General features: G+C 40.4%; 1 protein-coding gene across 1 annotated transcript; it reads left to right on the top strand.

The window, feature by feature from the left end:
* Positions 1–1,045: 1,045 nt before the first annotated feature.
* On the top strand, positions 1,046–18,153 carry fam120b (family with sequence similarity 120B). The gene is made up of 15 exons (XM_037096666.1): positions 1,046–1,185; positions 1,537–1,674; positions 2,145–2,335; positions 2,527–2,660; positions 2,871–2,993; positions 3,183–3,374; positions 3,502–3,772; positions 3,864–4,047; positions 4,420–4,521; positions 4,972–5,144; positions 7,010–7,102; positions 11,407–11,613; positions 12,430–12,577; positions 17,038–17,314; positions 17,445–18,153. Exons 2-15 carry the CDS (start codon positions 1,539–1,541, stop codon positions 17,473–17,475), a joined length of 2,262 nt encoding a protein of 753 aa, XP_036952561.1. The 5' UTR covers positions 1,046–1,185; positions 1,537–1,538; the 3' UTR covers positions 17,476–18,153.
* The last annotated feature ends 1,944 nt before the right edge of the window (positions 18,154–20,097 follow it).

Here is a 20,097-nt window from a genome sequence, read left to right as displayed (position 1 = left end):
TCAGACATGGTAGAGGAACGGCTAAATTAGGCTAAAGTTTGAAATATTTGACTGGGTACACCTCAAATATTGTGGTCCAAATGTTTCTGAATGAGTTACATGACCAGAACATGACATGACATCTAGGACAGCTGTCTTCATCCCTTTTCATCCCTGACCAACAACCTGTGCTTGTATATGTTTTTAAAGCTTTTATCAGATGTTCTATTGATGTTGTGGTTTGTACTGTATTGTGTTTGGATGTTTTCATACCAAATAAAAATAGCAAGTCTGTCTGACTGTCAGCCTATCAACACGGATCTAAACCCAAACTAAGCTCAAACTTTAAGACAAGTGCCAAGAGAAGTAGCGATGAAGCAGCTTTTGATTAAAAATCTGCGGAGATTTACAGTTCCGTCATCAAAAAAAGCATTCCCAACACTAAGGTGACCTTAACCTACCGACTTAAAAGAAAACTAGGATTATAGTGTTTTTGCGTTCTGTCCATGTGGTCTTCGTGAGTCCAGTGGTCATAACTCTCTGGTGCACTCACAGGGGGGGCAGATTTACAACACAACTCCTCCCTACTCGAGGATCAGTTGACTGGGAGGGGTGGATTGTCCTCCCCGGCCACAGAGCATCTGGCTGAGGAACGACAGATGCTGACAGCTGGACTGACATCCAGCATATGTCCCTTTCTTTATTCCTGCTGCATGCAGACAATGGCGTGGAAGGGACGGGGGTGCTTTGTGAGGAGAAGGTAAACCTAATAGCTTGTGACTTCTGAAAAGAGCCCCCATTCTCCTGGAGAGCCTGGAGAGCAATTAGCCCCCTCTCTGATCCCAGCCTGGGGAGTTATGATGGGAGGACTGAGCCCACAAAACCCTCAATGATCCACTCTCATTCAGGCCACGTTAAGATGTTTATTTGTTAATTACAGCGCCAGCATAAACATCTCTATCAGCTGTTTAATTCGTGTTTCAGGTTCAAATGTGACTTTTTGGGCTACATTGTCTTTTACATTTGGATAAATCAGACAGATGACTTACTACATTGTAATCCTACTGGGCTCCCGGCGCCGAGCACGTGCGCTTTGTTTTGCAACGCGATGACGTCACGCGCAGACCGTAGACCGGAAGCAATTTGAATTTGCGTCTAGTAAACACGACAGGGATACGTGCAAGTCACATACACCACGATATTTAAGTAAGTGTTCTCTGTGTGATGCAAAACTAAAAAGTTAAAGTATTCATAGACATGGGTTTCTTTAGAAGGATTATATTTTTATGGACAGGAACCGCCGCAGCCTCGGAATAAGTGATTTTAGCGGTGCCAAGCTAAGCTAACTGTTGTGAGTGAGCATTGACTAACATGACAAGTAAAGCCGTCACGTTGTGTTTGTCACGAACCCGAAGCAGTCTCACTCATCAGATACTTACAATATTATATGTTACGAACACATAAATTAAAGCGTCAGTCCAGTAAACTTAAGCATCAGCACCTCGTTAAGTTGCAGTAAATTCACTCTCACTCCTTATTTCTGTTTCTAATCTGCAGAAATGGGTGTGAAAGGTCTTCAGTCCTTTATGGAGCGCTGCTGTCCAGAAGCCTGTGTGACCGTGAACCTGAGAGAAATGGCCAGACAACATGCTGCCAGAAGCCAACAAGACTGCACATCCTTAGCCAACACTCCCAGTTGAGTTTATCACAGTGTGCAAGCAATATGACAGTGTGGGGAAGCAGCAGTGGACATATCCCAACACTGATGTTGTCCAAACACACACCAACTTACAATATTATGAACAGTACTGCTGCAAAACAGAAGCTTTTTTGGATATGTACAACAAAACACATTCATTTGGAGCTCAAAACATTCAGCTTCTGTTATGAGTGTATTGTTTGGTAAAGGAATGTGCAGATAATAATCAACAATATTACATTCCATGATCAAAAGCATACATTTTTCTCCTTTCTTGTATAATTCACGTTATAGATATTTAAATCATATTATTATTAGAAGCATGTGTTGCCATAACATGCATTATAGCAGCAGAGTTAACAAAAAATAATAAAATGTTGTTTCGATGTTGGAATGATTGAAAACTTTGTAAAACAAAAGATTAGAAAACCATTTCTGTTACGTTTGTATTGTCACCCTCAATTAGGCCCCACTCTCGTTGTGGATGGCATGGCCTGCCTGCGACACTGGTACTCATGTAAGGACTGGGTGTGTGGAGGGCAGTGGAGAGAGTACATGGATGTGTTGAAGAGCTGGGTGGAGGCCTTCACCTCAGCAGGCATCAGACTGGTCTTCTTCTTTGATGGGGTGGTGAAGGAGCAGAAGAGACACGAATGGGTAAGGAAAGAAACTGAAACCTGTGGTGTTAAATATTTTGTACTAAAATCACTATTTAAAGACTTTAGTGAGAATTCATTGACATATTATTTTCTGTACAACAGTGTACATGTGAATATGTGAATATACTCAACTGCTATAGTAAGTCTGCACAGTGCACCTCCTGTAGACATCATCCTCTTCATCCACAGGTGAAAAGGAGACGCAGAGTAAACGGGGAGATTTCTAAAATATTTCATCACATGAAGACTCATGGAGAGCAGCCTGGTAGAGAGCTCTTCTGTCTTCCTTCGGGTCTGGCAACTTTCACAAGCTTTGCTCTGAGGTCAGCATTTCCAAGACAGATTAAGATGCAGCAGCCCTCTTGTACATAACATACACACTATGATATGTTTATTATGTATGTATTTAATGTATTTAAAAGACTAGGGTTTATTTAATGGGGTTTTATCTGATGTGATGATCATTCCTATTACCATTTAAGTGAAATTATTGTCTCTGTTGTTCTTATTGTAGATCTTATTGTTGCTCACAGGTCATTGGGTCAGGAAGTGTTTAGCTCAGTACAGGAGGCAGACTATGAGATTGCCAGCTATGCTCGTCAGCATGGCAGTCTGGGCATTCTGGGACAGGACTCAGACTTCGTCATATACGACAGGTTTGTTCAAATCATCATATTGTACTTTGAGACTGTGTTGGATGTAAAAAAAAAAAATTGGAATCTTTACTTTTGCTTTTAATGCCTCAGAATGACTTAAACCACTGTTAACAGTTAAGATGACGAATTTGATGACTTTGTGTTTTTGATAAGTCATGGAAAGTGTGAATAAAGTTTTATCTTTTAAAGTGCCCCCTACTTGTCTGTGGCAAAGCTGCGGACAGACAGCCTCACTACTGTCCTGTACGACCGACAGAGGCTTTGCTGTACCATTGGATTGGCTGTTACCCAGCTGCCACTGCTGGCGTGTCTCCTAGGTAATGATGTGGTGTCTGAGGAGAAGATGCAGCACATCAGGAACGATGCCATGGCAACATACAGGTGTCTGGAGTTTTTTTCTTAATTTCTCATTCTAATACTTAACAAATAGATGTTATGTTTGTTACTGGCTCTGTTTTGTTATACAAATAGGAATTAAATAGTATACTAAAAATGTTTTCTTTCTCAGGTTAAACAATCCTTCTCCACACTCTGGAGCTCCTCAGGGGCAGATGGTGCTAGCTGTATCCCATCTTGTGAGCTCCTTGTGCGGCAGAGGGCAGGACGAGTCAGGGCTCATCCCTCAGTCTTTGAATCTGTCAGCTCCTCACAGAGAGCTCCTGAAGAGGGGTATTTGTTCCTACATACTGCCTGGACAGGAGGCTCCTCAACGAGGTGATATCTCCTCACTTCCCTCTGCTCCAGCCTTTGAGAAATATGTTAGTCCAGAAATAATAAAGGTATGGTCTGTTCTTCATTCTGTATCTATTGTTTTTAAAATACCAAATGACACGTTGGGCTTATTATGCTCTACTTTGTGGTTTTCCACAGGCCTGTAAAGAGCAGCATGTAGCAGTGGAGGGTTTCATGGTTTACTGCGTTGTGTGGGAAGGAGTCAATGAATGTAGCAACACTCTGGAGGATGAGGAGGACACTGAATTGCTGCCCCAGGCTCTGGTCTACAAACCCTGCAGGCAACTCATCTATGGGCTGCTGCTGCTCCAGGGGCATGATGGTAGGACAGCCAACTTACTGGAAGATTCAAATGAACATCATAAACACACGTGCATGGATACTCATGCCCTCTGGAAACACCAGACATCAAAAGGCCCGGACACACTAAGCTGACAGCAAACATCACATCAAAAGCAAAAAAAAAAAAAGAAAAAATGCTCTTGAACACAACTTGTAGAGTGGAGGCCTTAGCATACTATGCTGACTGTATATGTAAAGACATACGCACACTGTAAACACACCACAGAAGAAATACAGGCTTTCTTGTGTATACTGTAGTTAAAAGAATTGAGACATGAATGCTTTTTTGTCTTCTCAAGACTGCTGTGTGTTTCAGCTGAAGTCTAACCTTGACTCACTTGTGTGTTTTCAGGCAACAGCGTCAACCTTCCAGCAATAAGAGAATGGTTTGTCTTTCCTGGAAACTCTCTGCAGGAACCTGACATGGTCCAGCCTGTCCCTGTCAGCCTCCCATGTACTGTACCCTCTAGTTTCTTTTTACACTGGTCTTTATTATTTTGCTTGGTTTAAGACAAATTCTTATTTCAGTGTAATTAAACCAGCTGATGCAAGTTCAGAATGTTTTTACTTAGTTCTATTGATTTTTTTTTTCTCACAAAGACGATGAGTCACTGTTTCGGTCTTGGGTAATGCACTTCTAGTTTGCAGCGCTCTAGATAAGAAACAAAAACAACAAAGTGAGTTTTGTTGTTTCAGATGTTTTCCAGTGTTTCTTTAGAAATATGTTTCTTGCTGCAGTTAAATCAGTTGCATTACTCTAAGGCATCATTGGCCATGAGAATGACTGAAAGTTGAATAGTGGCCTCTGGTTGTCGTCATTAAAGACATTTGTCACATGAAATACTGTGTTTTTGCATCCAAAGCAAAGTTGCGCAATATTTTCTCTCTCTCTCTGAATGTGTAGGTGATCAGCCCAGTCTGGACTTGTTATGGTTCGGTTCTGGTCCTGAAGTTTCTGCTCTTCGTCTGAAGTGCTTCCTTTCAATTTTTGACAGCCAGGAGTTCTCTGAGTTGTATGGAGCTGTTGAAGACTCTCTGCTGGCTGCTCTCTGCCTGCTCACTTACATAGTCTTACAGGTAATGTAAGTTTTTTTATGGTTTTTTTTGCATGTTTCCAGTGAGTAAATCACAACAGAGTAATGAGAAAGAAGGAGAAAGACATAAGAGATTAGGAAACCAAAGACCCCAATCAAAGATTTGTTCTGTGCAGTCTGATTATTTGATTAATACGCTATTAACATCTTATATCTTATATATCATATACATGTATTAGCCAGCATTTATGTCTGTAATCAATCACAAATGTGTTTTATTGTAATTGTAAGTACATTTACGTGACTTTCTCTGATTTGATACTAGCATTGAATCCACTACAACCTTCTCTTGAGTCATGTTGGGTGTTCTAGCATCTCTAATGTAGATGACTGTTCTACTGACTGTTTTGGCTTTCATCGGTTGGGCTGCATATTTGGCTTAGCCTCTGATGGATGAGTTAAGTTGTTAAATGAAACAGTCAAGCACAAAGGAATCAGTTTGTATTTATGCGTTTCAGACAAAATAAAGCCAGTGGCAGGGTAGTAAAGCTACACCTGGTGATTTATGTAAACAGAAAATAAAGGCCAAATGTATTTGGAAACAATTAAGCACACAAGTCAGCTTTTGATTTGGGATTTAGATCGAAAACATATACAACAATTATTTCGCTCTTTTGTCAACTTGTGATTTGAAGTCAAACATCCCTTGTTGACGGTGTTTTCTGTGTTGCTTTGTCGTGGCTTTATTGTAGCCACTATCACCCACTGAGTGCCCGGTCTAGCCAAAGACAGTGGTCTTTGTAACGTGCGCTCTGACGTCAACAAGTGCTCTGATAACCATCCAGGGGCTTCGAATATCTTAAGCGACATTTCTTAATTCACCTCACTACAATCGTGTCCTTATTTTGGTTGTAAATTTTACGCTATCAACTTTTGTACTGTTGTAATCTTGTAATGCCTTGTTTTCAGTGAGAGAGCGCAGGGATTTGTGTTTTTGGTGTGTACATTCTGCATTGACGTCATCTGATTGAGCTTTAACACAACAGAGATCACAGGCTCACATCATATGGGTACAGGCACAGAAGCTAAACTAACATGGTACTTAAGATTAATTTATCAACTTTTAGAAAAAACTGTCACCCTTTAATGTGTCCTTAACAAAGTTAATCTTAAAATTAAAAAAAAAAACTTTCAAATGTTCCCTTTTTTTATACCTGCTTATTTAATCTGAATGACCATGCACAGTTTAATACATTTTTGGACAGGTAGAATGCATGAAGATGGATGCAGCAGAGCCAGAAATATGATTTTATTACTTATATTCCTTTCCATTATCTGGCACAAACTGGGTTTTTTTGTAATTGAAAGCCTGACACCCTTTAACTTGTATCTAACTGGGTTATTGTTAAACATACCATCTGCGAAGTTTAACTAAAGCAGAGTAATAGTATGTTAAAGAAACAAAGATCAGCAGGCAGCCCTCCACAGGTTTGGGTGAATAGACAGACGTTTATTCAGATGAATGAAGGACCAACAGACAGACAGAAGAGCAGCTTGTTAGATGGACCGTTAGATGGGTGGACAATCAAAGTTGTGCAGACAACAGTAGCTGTTGTTGTCTGATCACTGCTGCATTCATATTCCCTCGTCCGTCTTCTATTTAGATAGCCTCGGGGTTTGTTTGTTTGTTTTGTACACACAACTGGGCAGCCTCGTTTCTGCATCCCGCATTGTTTCTCTCTCTGTTGAATTGTTGCACAGCGAGCAGACAAAACAAACTGACCCACAGCACAGAAGACACACTGAGATGTGATTGGATTGGTTAACCATATATTTATCTCTGTATTGGTGTGTGTGTGTGTGTGTGTGTGTGTGTGTGTGTGTGTGTGTGTGTGTGTGTGTTTTCAGGTGCAAACTTTGTCTGAAGAGGACTTGGATGCTTACCTGAGTCAGGCTGTGTGTCTGAGACTAAAATCCTCTCAGGAGCTTCAACAGATCGAGGTTAGATACAAGTACAAACTCACACGTACACACAGACACACACACAGACACACACACTAGATTTTTTAACAGATTTTCAACCAAAAATAGCCATTTTTTTTTTATAAAGGAACAGATCTGTTTTTTTTACTTTCACTGAAAAAGCTCTGAAAGTTTTTGAGTTTGCTGTTGCAAGAGCACAATGTCCCCCGTAGTTTACAGTAAACAAGGTCCTCCTGTGGCAAACACAGCTCAGACAATGTTTCCAGTAATAGAAAGTGAGGACACAAACGGGGAGAAAACACAAATAAAGTGCTGATTGAGTCTCCAGAAAAGCAGACAAATGTTTAAACTGCAGTTACAAATTGTCATTTTGGAGACATTTCCAGGTTAAAAAAAATTGATTTATAAAGTTTTTCAAGAATAAATCAAAAGATTATGAATACACATATTTTTGCAGACAGAACATGAGAGCTGGCCGTTTATTATGTTGTTGCTGCCAAAGCTGAAGTAGGTCAAGTTACTTCTCTGCGATAGCTTTTTAACTTGTTATTGCTGATGATCAAATAATGGGAAATCAAAGTGGGATTTTTTTCCACAGATTTTAGAAAAAGCTTCACTTTGATCATCTTGTTAGATCACATTATGTTAAACGATTACTGTATGGAAATACAAATAAAATAAAACAGCTTACAGATGTTTCCAGAACTTGAAATTTACAGAAATTGATCAAAGACAATCAACTAAGTTGTTGGTCGAACACAAATGTTGAGAATGCGTTTTCTTCTTTCTTACATGTGAGGATTTTATTATTTTTTTCTGTGTTTCATCACCCTTAATTGACCATCTTTTAAACTGTTGAGTGGTGTTATAGTACTCAAGGGTGGTCTTAGTCTTGAGACTACGTTTTAAAAGTCTCGGTCTTGTCTCGGAACCAACTGTATTCTTACAAGGTCTGTTCTTGGTCTCAGACCAGATCAATTTTAGGAGTGCCTATGGTTTGCGTGTTCCACATTTTATTGTGTATTGTGTATTGTGCGGCTAGAACTGGTCTCGATACACCCTGGTTTTGGTTATGACTTGGTCTCAGTTGAGGTGGTGTTTAATACAGTATTGCTACTGAGTTTGTAAGGGTTTTTTACACAATTTTTAAAACAGGGTTGATTGAGTGATAACAACAATCCATGAATTAATTGATAGTGGCAACACTCAATAGTTGTGATCGTAAGTGTAACTGAAATCAGCAATGTTCAGTCTTCTGACAGTCCTCAGTCAGCTCGTTGATCTTACGAGATGCGAGAATCAGAGATTCAGCTGTGCTTTTCCATTCTCTGGGGAAATGGCCTTGCTGTTTGCTGCCTTGTTGTAGCCCCATTTATTTTTACTGCTTAATTACCATACTTGTGTCTAGTAATTTGTATTTTTGCTGCTCGTCTGTTTTCTACACAATAATTAGGGATGGGCGTTGATTTGAATATGCTGTCTGGGAGAGGTTCAGAGCTGCAGGAGGGAGGTTAACTGAGTTACTAGTGTATGGGTTAACTACACACACACACACACACACACACACACACACACACACACACACATGCACACACACAAACATACCGCTTGAGTATACTCACATTTACACCCAGATGTGTGTGGTTCACACAGTTTTTGATATTTGATGTGCCTGTGAGATATAAGCTAAAATTGAAATCCATTCTCTTTATTTACCCACCCCATAAAAGATCTTTTTAAAGTAAAAAAAGATTAGTATATGTATTCAGACTGAGTCAGACTGTGTGTGCGTGTGTGTGTATTTAGGGGAAAGGGGTTGTGTGTAGGTTTCGGGATGTGTTGGTTTCGTTGCAACATTCCTCCCCATGGGACCGTGATTGTGGCGTGTGTGTGTGTGTGTGTGTGTGTGTGTGTGACAGAGAGAGTGTGCTGGCGACAGCCGCCTGTCTGTCCTGGCTGACGCTCACCACATGGAGCTATTTACACCAAGCACACTCCGCCCCGCTGGACACACACACGTTTCTGTCTTTGTCCCTCTCACTTTGTGTGTTCTCATGTTCTTCTACTTTTTGCTCTCGACCACTTTCTTTTTTTTCTGTCTTTCTTCACGTTGCTCTTTATCTCTTTTCTTTCTCTCTCTCTTTGTGTGTGTGTGTTTGTGTGCGCCTTTGGGCTTTTGTGTTTCTGTCCAGTGGTTTATTGTCTTCTGAAGGTGAAGCTGTGTTTGACTGGAAGCAGGTGGCAGGCAGGGCTGTGTGTGTGTGTGTGTGTGTGTGTGTGTGTGTGTGTGTGTGTGTGTGTGTGTGTGTGTGTGTGTGTGTGTGTGTGTGAGAACACCTAATCACTGTTATCAGTGCTATCTGCCAGAGGACAGGTGCGAGCTGAAAGCACACACACACACACACCCACAGAATATCTGCCTGCTGTCGTTACCTTTAGTTTGCTCTCTGCATCTTTATCAGCATCTTTTGCCGTTATTGTCCTCCAGTTTCTTTCTTCTGACTCTGTGCTGCTGACTTTTATGGTCAGTTATTTAGAGATTAGATGTTATCATTCAGTGGGGGCTGGCTGATATGGCCTGAAAATCATATTGGGTTAATTTTAGGCTTTATCATGGTACACACGAGGTATTTAATAAAAATTAAATGCCCAGTTACCCAAATATCTTCCCAGCAATAAGTCGAAGCTCATAAAGTCTAAATTGCATCCATTAGCCGACCCCTATGTCTATAAAATAAAATTAATACCTCTCAGTTTCGTCATTTTGTGCGCTCTCACCACGTCTTTAGATATATTTCCTCCAGAGATCCATGTTTGGTCTTCTTGTGCTGCTTAACATTCCCACTTTAGATCAACAGCACTGTTTCACAACTTATGGGACACAACGGTCTAGTACAGTCTGCCCGAATTAACATATGTTGGTCTGTCATTTGTTTTTAAAAGTTCTATTTTCTGTGTCAACTAAGCTTCTTTTTAGGCTAGTCTTGTTTTCCTCCATACAAATTCTCACATATCTCTTCCCCTGTTAACGGTCACTCTGTTAACTGGATTAGCTGTACCTAAAGTTTATAGCTGCGACTGGCAGGAGAAAAACACAAAAAACAGTGTTCTGTGATGATTATTGCATTTTCTCATTCATTTATCAAATTGATCATGGGTCTGGATAGTCTGCCATTTGGTGATGCATGTGATGCACAATATTTATCTTTACATTCTAAAATCCCATCAAAAGCACTTGTGCTAAATTGGATAAATTGTATAAATTCTGGAAGTGGGTGACATACTCAAATATCACAATATCCTTTACCGAATACCTCAGTCAAGAAGTGACAAGTAGGGATAACTATTGTTACTTTTACAAAATATTAATATAATAAATAATACAACTTGCTTTTTTCCTTGGAACTCGTGGAAATTCACATTCAGATAAATATTTAACCAAAATGATTTTTTCACCCTCTCCTTTCCCCCTCTCATCTCAGTGCCTCATCTGTTACTTGAAACAATTTGTTGTGCATCATTTAATCTTAAAAAATACTCAGAAAAATATGTTATATGTGTAGATATAGATGTCTCTATATTGCCTTATTTTTTTGCTGTCAGATATAGCAACCACTACACCCCATCAACTTTATCACCTTACCATACCAGTCTAAATCGATAGTGACAGAGAAGTGGGTGGTCTGAGTGGAATGTAATTGTGTGGTTTATGTGTCAGGATCGAGCAGATAAGGTTGCGCAAATTGGGGTTGGGAAACACTTAATTATTTTAGCAGCTGGGAGCAAAAGTGAGAGAAATGTGTTGTGGGTGGCGTCACTAAGAATATTGAAGAAACAGATGTCTCTTTACAACAGGACTGTTTAGATAATAATACGGTACAAGAACTTGTTATCAGCGTCGTTAAAGATGCCTCGACCTCCACCTCTTGATTAAGTTAAGCATTATGGGCTTCATTAATGTGAATGTCATGATGAATATGTTAATATGGCTGAGGTGAATTAACCAAAATGACTTGTATGTAGAACAATGATAAGTACACATTGAAAAGAATGACAGTTAGATCTGTTAATTGATTATTAATTTTCTTACTGAATGAAACAGGTCTTTCTTCATGTGTGGTGGAGTGATCTGCTGTGTGGTCAGCCACTGTGGGGGGCTGACGACCTGTGTTCGCTTTGTATAAACTTCTAGCTAAAGGAATTTATTGTCACATGTGGTGAGGTCAAGTATGACCTGATGGCTGCTTCATTCATGGCGGTGTGGTTTGAAATGTACTACCAACCAAATGTAAAACCAAACGTTTTCCTTCCCCTGCTCTCAGCTGCCTTTCCTCTCCAGTCGTGCGGTGCAGCTGGGATCCCTCTACGTCCGAGGACTGAGCCACCTGCTGGGTGCTAACTGTGCCAGCGGCTGCCCGCTGCCCAGCGCCGCCCTGATGCCTTGGCACAGCTTCGATGGACGGCTGTTCCACTCAAAGTACCTGCTGGCACATAGCGGGGTGGAGAAAACTGTGTTGCTGGAAGGCGATGTGAGTGGAGACAGACAAACAAAAAGGGGAATTTGTGTGTGTGTGTGTGTGTGTGGCAAGATTTTTCAGGAGAGGAAAAAAAAAGAGAGAGACAAGGTTGTTTTCTGTTACAACTACAGTACGTGTGTGATTTGATCCGTTTTATTTTCTTACCACATATAAACAACATGCTTTTGAGATATGTGCCTTGGATAAAAATAAGAATTCAGTAACTTTCTACGTGCCGATGGAAGGCCGGATTAAGTTGTTTTCGTCAACAAAACCTTTTGGAGGGTTGCAGCATTCAACAGCTGAAGTAGACGAGAACTTTTTAACCATAACACGTAAGATATAAAAACATATAAAAACATCAAAAAGACACATAAAATGGCTCCTTTCAGGTAAATTTAATCTAAGTTACTGGAAGTCCCAGGAAAATGTTATGTACGCACTTGACACACAGTCGATTGTGCACCCACTTTAGATGGGATGTATGCAAACAATGTAAGCTTATCAGCTAGTGAAAAGATTTTGGCTTAAAAAAAAGGCTTTGTGTAACATATTTCAAATCAATTTGGGAACATGGGGCTTCTGGATACATAGATCACATTGGGTGAGCTGCTTTTTAGTTTCCATTTTGGCCTGGCTAATAGAAACTTTATAATTCACATTTCTATCTACTTCAGTTGTTTAGGAGAATACTGCAATTCTGTTATGTTTTGTGGTCTTCGAAAATGTACCACTTTATCGAGTCATGACTCAGTTTCCATTGATGGTTTAACGGTTCCATATCTAACATGTATGTGTGATTCAAATTGTGTTATCTTTTTTTTCCAGTCATCATGTTTGTCTCAGTTTCTCTGCCTGAGAGAGAGACTTATAGAAACCTGCAGGAAGCGGGGCAGAGTCCTGCAGTCCAGACCCATGGTGCCAGAACAAAGTCATAAAACTGCATCAGGGGCAGGATTCAGAGGAAGACACACAGGTGAGACTTTGGACAAACACTACGCACCTGCAACTTAAGCCACCTGATGTTGCTATATGCGCCCAATCACAGTGTTTGTTTATAATAGCTTATGTGTAGGAAACCCCTGCACCACGTACCAATTGACAAACAACTTAATTGTCTTTTTTCAGTTCATGCACATCTCATTTTTAACAACACTCTTTGCCAACACCAGGTTTGAGACCTTCTATAAAAGTTGGGGCACTCAGAAGTAGCAGTTAGTCTGACCAGTGTTGATTTGTCGCAGTATGGTAGATTTGGAAAGTGCGTAAAAACATAAGTGCAGCAGAAACATCAAATTAGTCGGACCACATAAATTGTAACGTTATGACTGAAAATAAATGGACAGTCTTGATATAAAACATTTAACAGTGACTCAACTGTTACAGTGTTAATAGAAACCATGTTGCGTGATCAAAGTGTCTTTTTAAATTAACTAACTTTACCCATCACTTCAAATAAAACTTTATTTATTTTAAACACTAAATCATGGGTATTTTAAGTACTGAAATGAATCAGTTTTGATTAAAAGCTCTATATTTATTGAGAGGTTGTGTGTTTTAACAGTGATTTATGTTTTGTCCTTTCTTGCTCTGCACTCTGCCTGTGGATGTTGTTTCTGTGTCGTTTCATTTAACATAATTATGCTGCCATTTTGGCCTGGAAAAAGTTTTTGATCTCAAGACCATCCTGGTTAAACAAAGGTCAGAGAGAGAAAAACGTTTTTGACCTGAATTAAGAAATGTTATGGTGTTTCTAGGGTGCCCTGGTGGCCTAGTGGTTAGGAAGCATACCATGTAACCACAAAGTCCTTAGTACAGATCTGCCCAGGGAGCTTTGTTGACATGTGTCCTGTCTGCTTTTAGACCGTAAACCTGCCAATGAATAGACAAAAAATGCCAAAGACAAAACATAAAAGTGATTTTATCATGTCTGTATTATTTTTAAGGCTCCGCTGGTCCAGAATTCATGTTTTTCAGTCTTCGTTTCCAATCACTGTCTAGAGTACTGAAAACTAAACAGGCCTGCTGCGATCACAGCGACAGAAAAAAAACACTGACGCTCATATGAAAAACTGATGAAATTTTTCATGGAGCCAAACAAAGAAGCAGCATTTTAATCTGACAGTCGATCTGTGGTTGTAGTTCTCTGGTGCCCCTCGCAGTACCACATTACCCAGAGGGCCGTGCTGTAACAAGCTCCATGTGTGCTGCGGCCTTCAAACGCGTGCACGCACACACACACGTGCACGCTTGGATCGGAGACTTGCTTTGTCAGTGCACTAGTAATAGCAGGTTTCTGTTTATAGGCTGAGAGAGCTCTATTTTAAGACACACAACAAGACGAACTGATTACAGACTTCTTTCTTCTGTCTCTCCCCTCGTTTTGCTCCCCTTCCCCACAGTCGTCCCCCTCTGTATTTATTTTCCTCTCTCCTTTCTTCTCTCTCTCTCTCTCGCTCTGTTTCTTTTTCCTACTTCTCGCTGTTGTTCTCTCTCTGCTGCTGAATGCCGAGCCACAACAACCTCCTGACCATTTTCAAACACATTTGGCCTCTTACACACTTCGATCAGTGTTAATGTGACCTCTGTATTTGATGCTCGTCACTCTTGTGTGTCCTGTTGGTTCAAGACTCATCTGTGGTTCACAGACTTGCATCCTGCTCAGCGGTCAGTCTCAGAGGGCGACTCAGCAGCAGCTTATGAAATGTGAACCCATAGTTTCTACTCAACCCTGTGACTTATAAACCTTTTGGGAGCGTTTTCTCTGCGTGCCATGTTGGCGCAGAGTCTCTGAATTGCGCCGAACTGTCTGCTTTTTGCCCAAGTCAACCCTTGTGGGTCTCATGAGGATGTTTCTGGTTTTATAGATGGAAGGCTATACACTCTTTATACCTCAGTGTTTCATTTCTGCCAGACGCAGACACCAATCATTACTACAGAACTTGGGGGATATGGAGTGTGTGTGTGTGTGTGTGTGTGTGTGTGTGTGTGTGTGTGGGAGAGAGAGAGAGAGAGAGAGAGAGAGCGAGGGGAGGGGGGAAGAGAGAGAGACAGAGAGTATGTGTGCGTGAGAGTAGTGGTGGCGCTATGTGGTATCGTTGAGGGCCCGGTTTGGTTTTTGTTTGGAATCAGGCCTGATGTTTAGTCTCCTCAGCAAATATCTCCTCTGCCCGCCTGCCCTTGCAATTACACTCCAACAGGGAATCCAGTTTAGCTCCCGTCTCCTCAAAAAGACAAAAAGTCAATGAAAACAACCTCATCTTAGAACATTTTACTCTAGTGGTTTACCTCTCCTCTGACATAGGAGCAACACATTTCAGCTCATCTATCTCTGATCTTATTTGTCGCCCTCATTTGGTTTAAGTCGGAATCCCAATCTGTGAAATTGTCTCAGAAAGACATGCTGACAACAGCAAATCGAGCTTTAAAACGTTTTGGTGCTTGTGGCCTGACTGACACATCCACTTATGCATGGCACGCTTTCATGTGCGTATTTCCCTGCATTTTCACACTCAGGGAGCGGATTGATGGGAGGACGGCAGCCTGATCTGGTCAAGCAGGCAGCAGCTCCCATTTGGTGGGGTCTAAAGTTGGAGTTGGTGTTCCATTTCAAGCACTTTGTAACTGGCATCGAATCAGCCACATCTGTCACAAGCATCTCTGAATATGTGGACAGATTTTAACAATAGCCAAACAAGAGGAGGGAAAAGATTTAGCTTTTTCTTTCCAGTCAATTTTGTAACAAATAGTAGAGCAAAGGTTACATATTACCATGAATAGAAATATGTTTTGTCTTAGTTGAGGTTTTCTTTATTTGTGAGATGACAGTTGACATGGAGCTCTGTAAGCATTCATCTTCACAAAACTTTTCTCTTTCTTTCTGAATAATTCTGCTCGAACTCCAACGTTTGTCAGACTTGCTGAGTGTGTGCGTCTGCTGTGATATAGGATTTGTTTTCATTGTTTATTTCTTTTCTGTGGGAAGCCTTGAAATAATTGAGGACAGATTTTAAAGGCATGCTTTGTGTGTGTGTGTGTGTGTGTGTGTGTGTGTGTGTGTGTGTGTGTGTGTGAGTTTAAGAGAGCGAAACAATGGTACTTTTTGTAGAGAGTTGGGCACTTAGTCATGAACAAATGATTATTTCATTGTTGATTATTTCAAAGATGTTAAGGTTCAGTTAGTAGTTTTGTCTATAAAACAGCAGGAAAAAAAATGAACAGATATTCCCGAAGCCCAAGATGAAGTCTTCAAGTATCTTGTTTTGTCCACAGCCCAAAAATATTTAGAGAAGTGTTATAAAAGTGGCTGGAAAATAAAATTCAAATTTTCGATGCTGGAACCAGAGACGTTTTTCTTTTCTGAGATTAATGTTATAGTTGAGAACTTATTGATTAATCATTACAGCTGTCTTACTGGGTAATCGTTTAGTCCTTAAAATGTCAAAAAATTAGTGAAAATGCTTATTACTACGTCTTAAAATGACTTCTTTTGTCAAGTACAGCCCCAAACCCAAAGTCTCTTTATTTTCCATTATACGTTAAAAAGAAATGCAGCAAAACCCTCCTATGGCTGAAACAATGATTTAAATTTGGTACTAACTTCTTTTTGGACTAATCATTGCTTAATTCTCCTACAGACTCGACTCGTATCGACTCAAACGTCAGCAATAAGAACTCAAATCTAATGGCTGACCGATGAGGACTTTGTCCAGAGTGTAAGAAACGACAAAGTGAATCTAGCAGAACGTTATCCTTAAAGCTTGTGAACACTCGTTTCAAATCTGACGTATTTTTCTAATATTTATGGCTACATAAGCAACGAGCAAAGTCGAGCAGCACCAGTCAGTGTGTATAATAACAGGGATCATGTGATTACCTCAGATGTGAAAGGGGTCATCCGCAATTACCAAATAGTTGATTTGATTCGATCAGATTCAAGTTATGAAATTTATTCACTCTGACTCGACACAATAGAAAAAAACTTAAAAAGTTGAAGTACGTGAAGTGTCATATTTAAGTTCTTCTGAAAGGAGGTGGAAAAAGGAAACTGTTTGCCAACAGGTTTCTCTTATATAACGTAAAATGGGATGATATTTCAGAATCGTGTTCGTAATCTGTGTCCGCAGCTTTTTGCTGTTTGAAGCACCAAATATTTTGGTTGAAGTGCTTCTCTGTTTTTCAGAATTTTTATGACTAAATAAGCAACAATTAAAATAAACGCTGAGTGGAGAAAATAGTTTTAAATCCCCAAACCTCAGATATCTGCTTCATCTTGGTGCCGTTCAATCAGACTTGACTTCCAGTGGTCAGTTTTGATTGATTGTAGTTGAACTCTCGTATGTGAAATAGCCCAAATTATTTCAGCTAAGGCACAAAATATCATGTTGATGTGTTCAAGTTCGCCTTTCCTTTAAATATTACATTTCTCACTTTCAGGTGGTTGTGAGAGGTGGAAGGAAAGAGGGGAGATGACACAAAGCCCTCGACACAGAGGAGGATGGTGGGGAAGAGGGGAGGCGAGAGGAGACCGAAGTGAACATGAAGACAGGGGGAGACCGTGGGAGGGAGGAGGACACAGAGGAGGAGGCCAACATTTTCACCCTCATTCGTATCGTGACTTCTGCGATGGAGAACCGCCAAACATGAGCCGTCCTCCAAAGCAGTCCAGAGGTCGATTGCACCACAGAAGAGGGAGATACCAGCTGGCTCCGAGGTAACACCAGTATGAAACTTAAATGTCTTCTTCTCTCATGTTGCTTCTGTTTCACTGTTGTATGATTTATCTCCTCTCCTCTCCTCTCCTCTCCTCTCCTCTCCTCTCCTCTCCTCTCCTCTCCTCTCAGATGGTCGCAGCCTCCTGCACCAGGAACTTAAGAGGAGAGAAGAGGAGGATTAGAGGGGAGGATTTGAAGAGTTAAGAGGATGGGAAAGACATGATGAAAGGAGCGAAGGAATCAAATTTCTCTGAACAAACTGATTAGTGAATTAACCGCCAGGAATGTTTGTCCAAAGGATGCTGTGAGTAGAGAAATGGGGATCAAGAGGAGGCAGAGTGAAGAGATTAGCGAAACATCATTTAATTTGCGAGTTTAACTTTAAATTGATGGGTTTTTTTGGACATACTTTTGAATTCAATAATTTAAAGCCTCTCCTTCGTCTCAGGGCAACTTCCCTGTCTTACTGCAAATAAAAATGGAGAATGTGTGTGAGCACTCACAAAACAAACAGAAATGAGCCTCTTCAGTCATGCACTGAGAAGTGGATTAATGCTTAATCCTCAAGCCTGTTTTTACCTCTTATCTGTGGCAATAAAAAGAGCAAAGATCTTAAAAGCCGAGTGTATCCAGTGGCATAATCCTTTTAAAGGACTGGAGAAACTGTAATGCTGGTATCGGATTTCAGCTGAAAGAGTCGGGCAACAGTACGAGAGATTTACACACTTCTAGTAACTGATTCTAAGAGCCGTTTGTGAAGACAGTGAAGCAACATGAGTTCCTGCTTTTGAACATGAGTTGTAATGTAATGGAAACTAATAAAAACAAGAGGATTATATTTGTAACTCATTTGTACTGTCTACAAATAAACTGTCTTGATACTGAGCTGTCCTATACAATGCTAACTCTACTTATAGAAGCCTCTAGTTGCAGATATTTTAGTTGATGTAATTTAATTTAATTCTTGTGGTTGAAACCACACAGGAAAAGAAAACACGTCACATAACACCAATAACAAGGATTGATAAGTAAATATCACAATAATCCAGCCTTAGGTCTTGTTGGTAAACTCAAAAACTCTGAACGTTGGCACATCGTTTTTTATGTATGTGAACAACCTCTCATGTAAGTGTGTCAATGAGGAATGTATAGACTGTACAGTCATGCTGACTGTCTTCCTGTAGCAACGTGAACGTCGTAAAACCCACCAGAGAGGAAGAGGATGCAGAGAAAGTTCCACAGCCTAAGTGCTGCCGTTGCACTGTGTGTGTGTGTGTGTGTGTGTGTGTGTGTGTGTGTGTCTTTGCCTGTAAGCAGAGCAGAAATGAAATGCCAGTGAATTTCTCATCAAATGAAAACAAATGAGACAAGAAATCGTAGAAAATCATGACGACAGAGGTTAGAGTCCATTAGTTTGCCCCCTGTAGGCAACTCATAACACAGTGATACAAACATCCGAGCTGCAGGAATGAAGTTCTTGGAGACTTTAATAAAAACTAGATGGCACTCAGTAGCCAGCAGTCCTTATTATCTTCATCAAACTGTATGGACTCATAGATACCAGCCACTTAAATATACCAGGTTTTTTGTTTTATCATGAGCCATTCGTTATTCCCTGAAGAGTGAATTAAACCACAAAGACAGTGAGAAAATTACAGGATCTCTTGATCTGGCTCAGCACCAAAAGTTAAGGGGGTCTATCCTGGACCTAGACTCGTCCTCCATCCGAGTTTCATGGAAATCTGCTCGGTACTTTTTGTGTAATCATGCTGACAAACCAACCAACCAACAGAGAGACATGAGTGAAAACACAACCTCCATAGTGGAGATAAATGTCACAGACAGATCTCAGCACATCGACAGTCTTTAATGTTGCGTCACATTTCGTACGGACCAAAATATAATTTTGTATGTAATAAATCGATTAGTCTAAATACTTCACAGTGATCTTAGTGTTTGATTCCCCCTCCTCAGTCATTGCCAAACATGAAACTTCTGGCATTATGTAAGGCCGAGGGGTTTTGTTTTCATTCCAGTGGCAGCACCAACAGAGAAGTTAAAGTTGAGCGTTGAGGCTTATTAGATATTTAAAGGGGAAACAGACAACTGTTGCCCCTCTAGCGTTTCCAAGTGCATTTAATGTTGGCGCCACTGTTGCGAAGACAACAGGATCGTTTCCATTTTACTGGGTCGCAATTTACCAGTAACAGGACAAAACATGAGCTTGTTAATTCATTTAGTCCACGATGGGAGACACGGAAGCCGACGGGAATGGTTGGCCGGCTGTCAGCCTGACTGGATTACAATAACTTACGTTGATCCAAGAGATTTCGCCCAAAATCGACAAAATTGCATAGTGAAAAGGAGGTTTAATGGGAACCAATCCAAACGTGATTGTGCCACATTGTGCACCTCAACTTTGACTTAATAATGATATGTTAAACCAAAAAAATGTGTCTATTGCTAGTTTAAAAAAAATATTATGTTGATACATTTCTTGTATGAATGTCATAATCTTGTGTGCAATGCATTTGTTAAAGGAAGATTTCTATATATTTCTACCTGGTGTATTTCAGATCAAAGTTGCAGGAGCCTTGTACAGCTTTCCAAGTAAACCTAATTTTACATGAACGATTTCAAACACTTGTCTCTTAGTGTGACGGAAACTAAAGAAGGAAAGTTGTGCCCTGTAATATCAGTGTTGGCTCACTTCGTAAGTTTCACATCTAGGTCCACTTGCTGGCTTTTGTAGCCCGGCTAACATTTCCACTGTAGTGTCGGA

Source organism: Acanthopagrus latus, chromosome 4 (assembly GCF_904848185.1).
Source record: "Acanthopagrus latus isolate v.2019 chromosome 4, fAcaLat1.1, whole genome shotgun sequence".
Classification (NCBI taxonomy): domain Eukaryota; kingdom Metazoa; phylum Chordata; class Actinopteri; order Spariformes; family Sparidae; genus Acanthopagrus; species Acanthopagrus latus.
This window is presented reverse-complemented; position numbering and strand designations above follow the sequence as displayed.

Excerpts from the sequence above, each read along its gene's own strand:
- fam120b (XM_037096666.1), top strand. The coding sequence starts at position 1,539 with ATGGGTGTGAAAGGTCTTCAGTCCTTTATGGAGCGCTGCTGTCCAGAA. Across the intron at positions 5,145-7,009 it reads TCACTTACATAGTCTTACAG|GTGCAAACTTTGTCTGAAGA; the intron begins GTAATGTAAGTT and ends GTGTGTTTTCAG. Across the intron at positions 12,578-17,037 it reads ATTCAGAGGAAGACACACAG|GTGGTTGTGAGAGGTGGAAG; the intron begins GTGAGACTTTGG and ends TCTCACTTTCAG.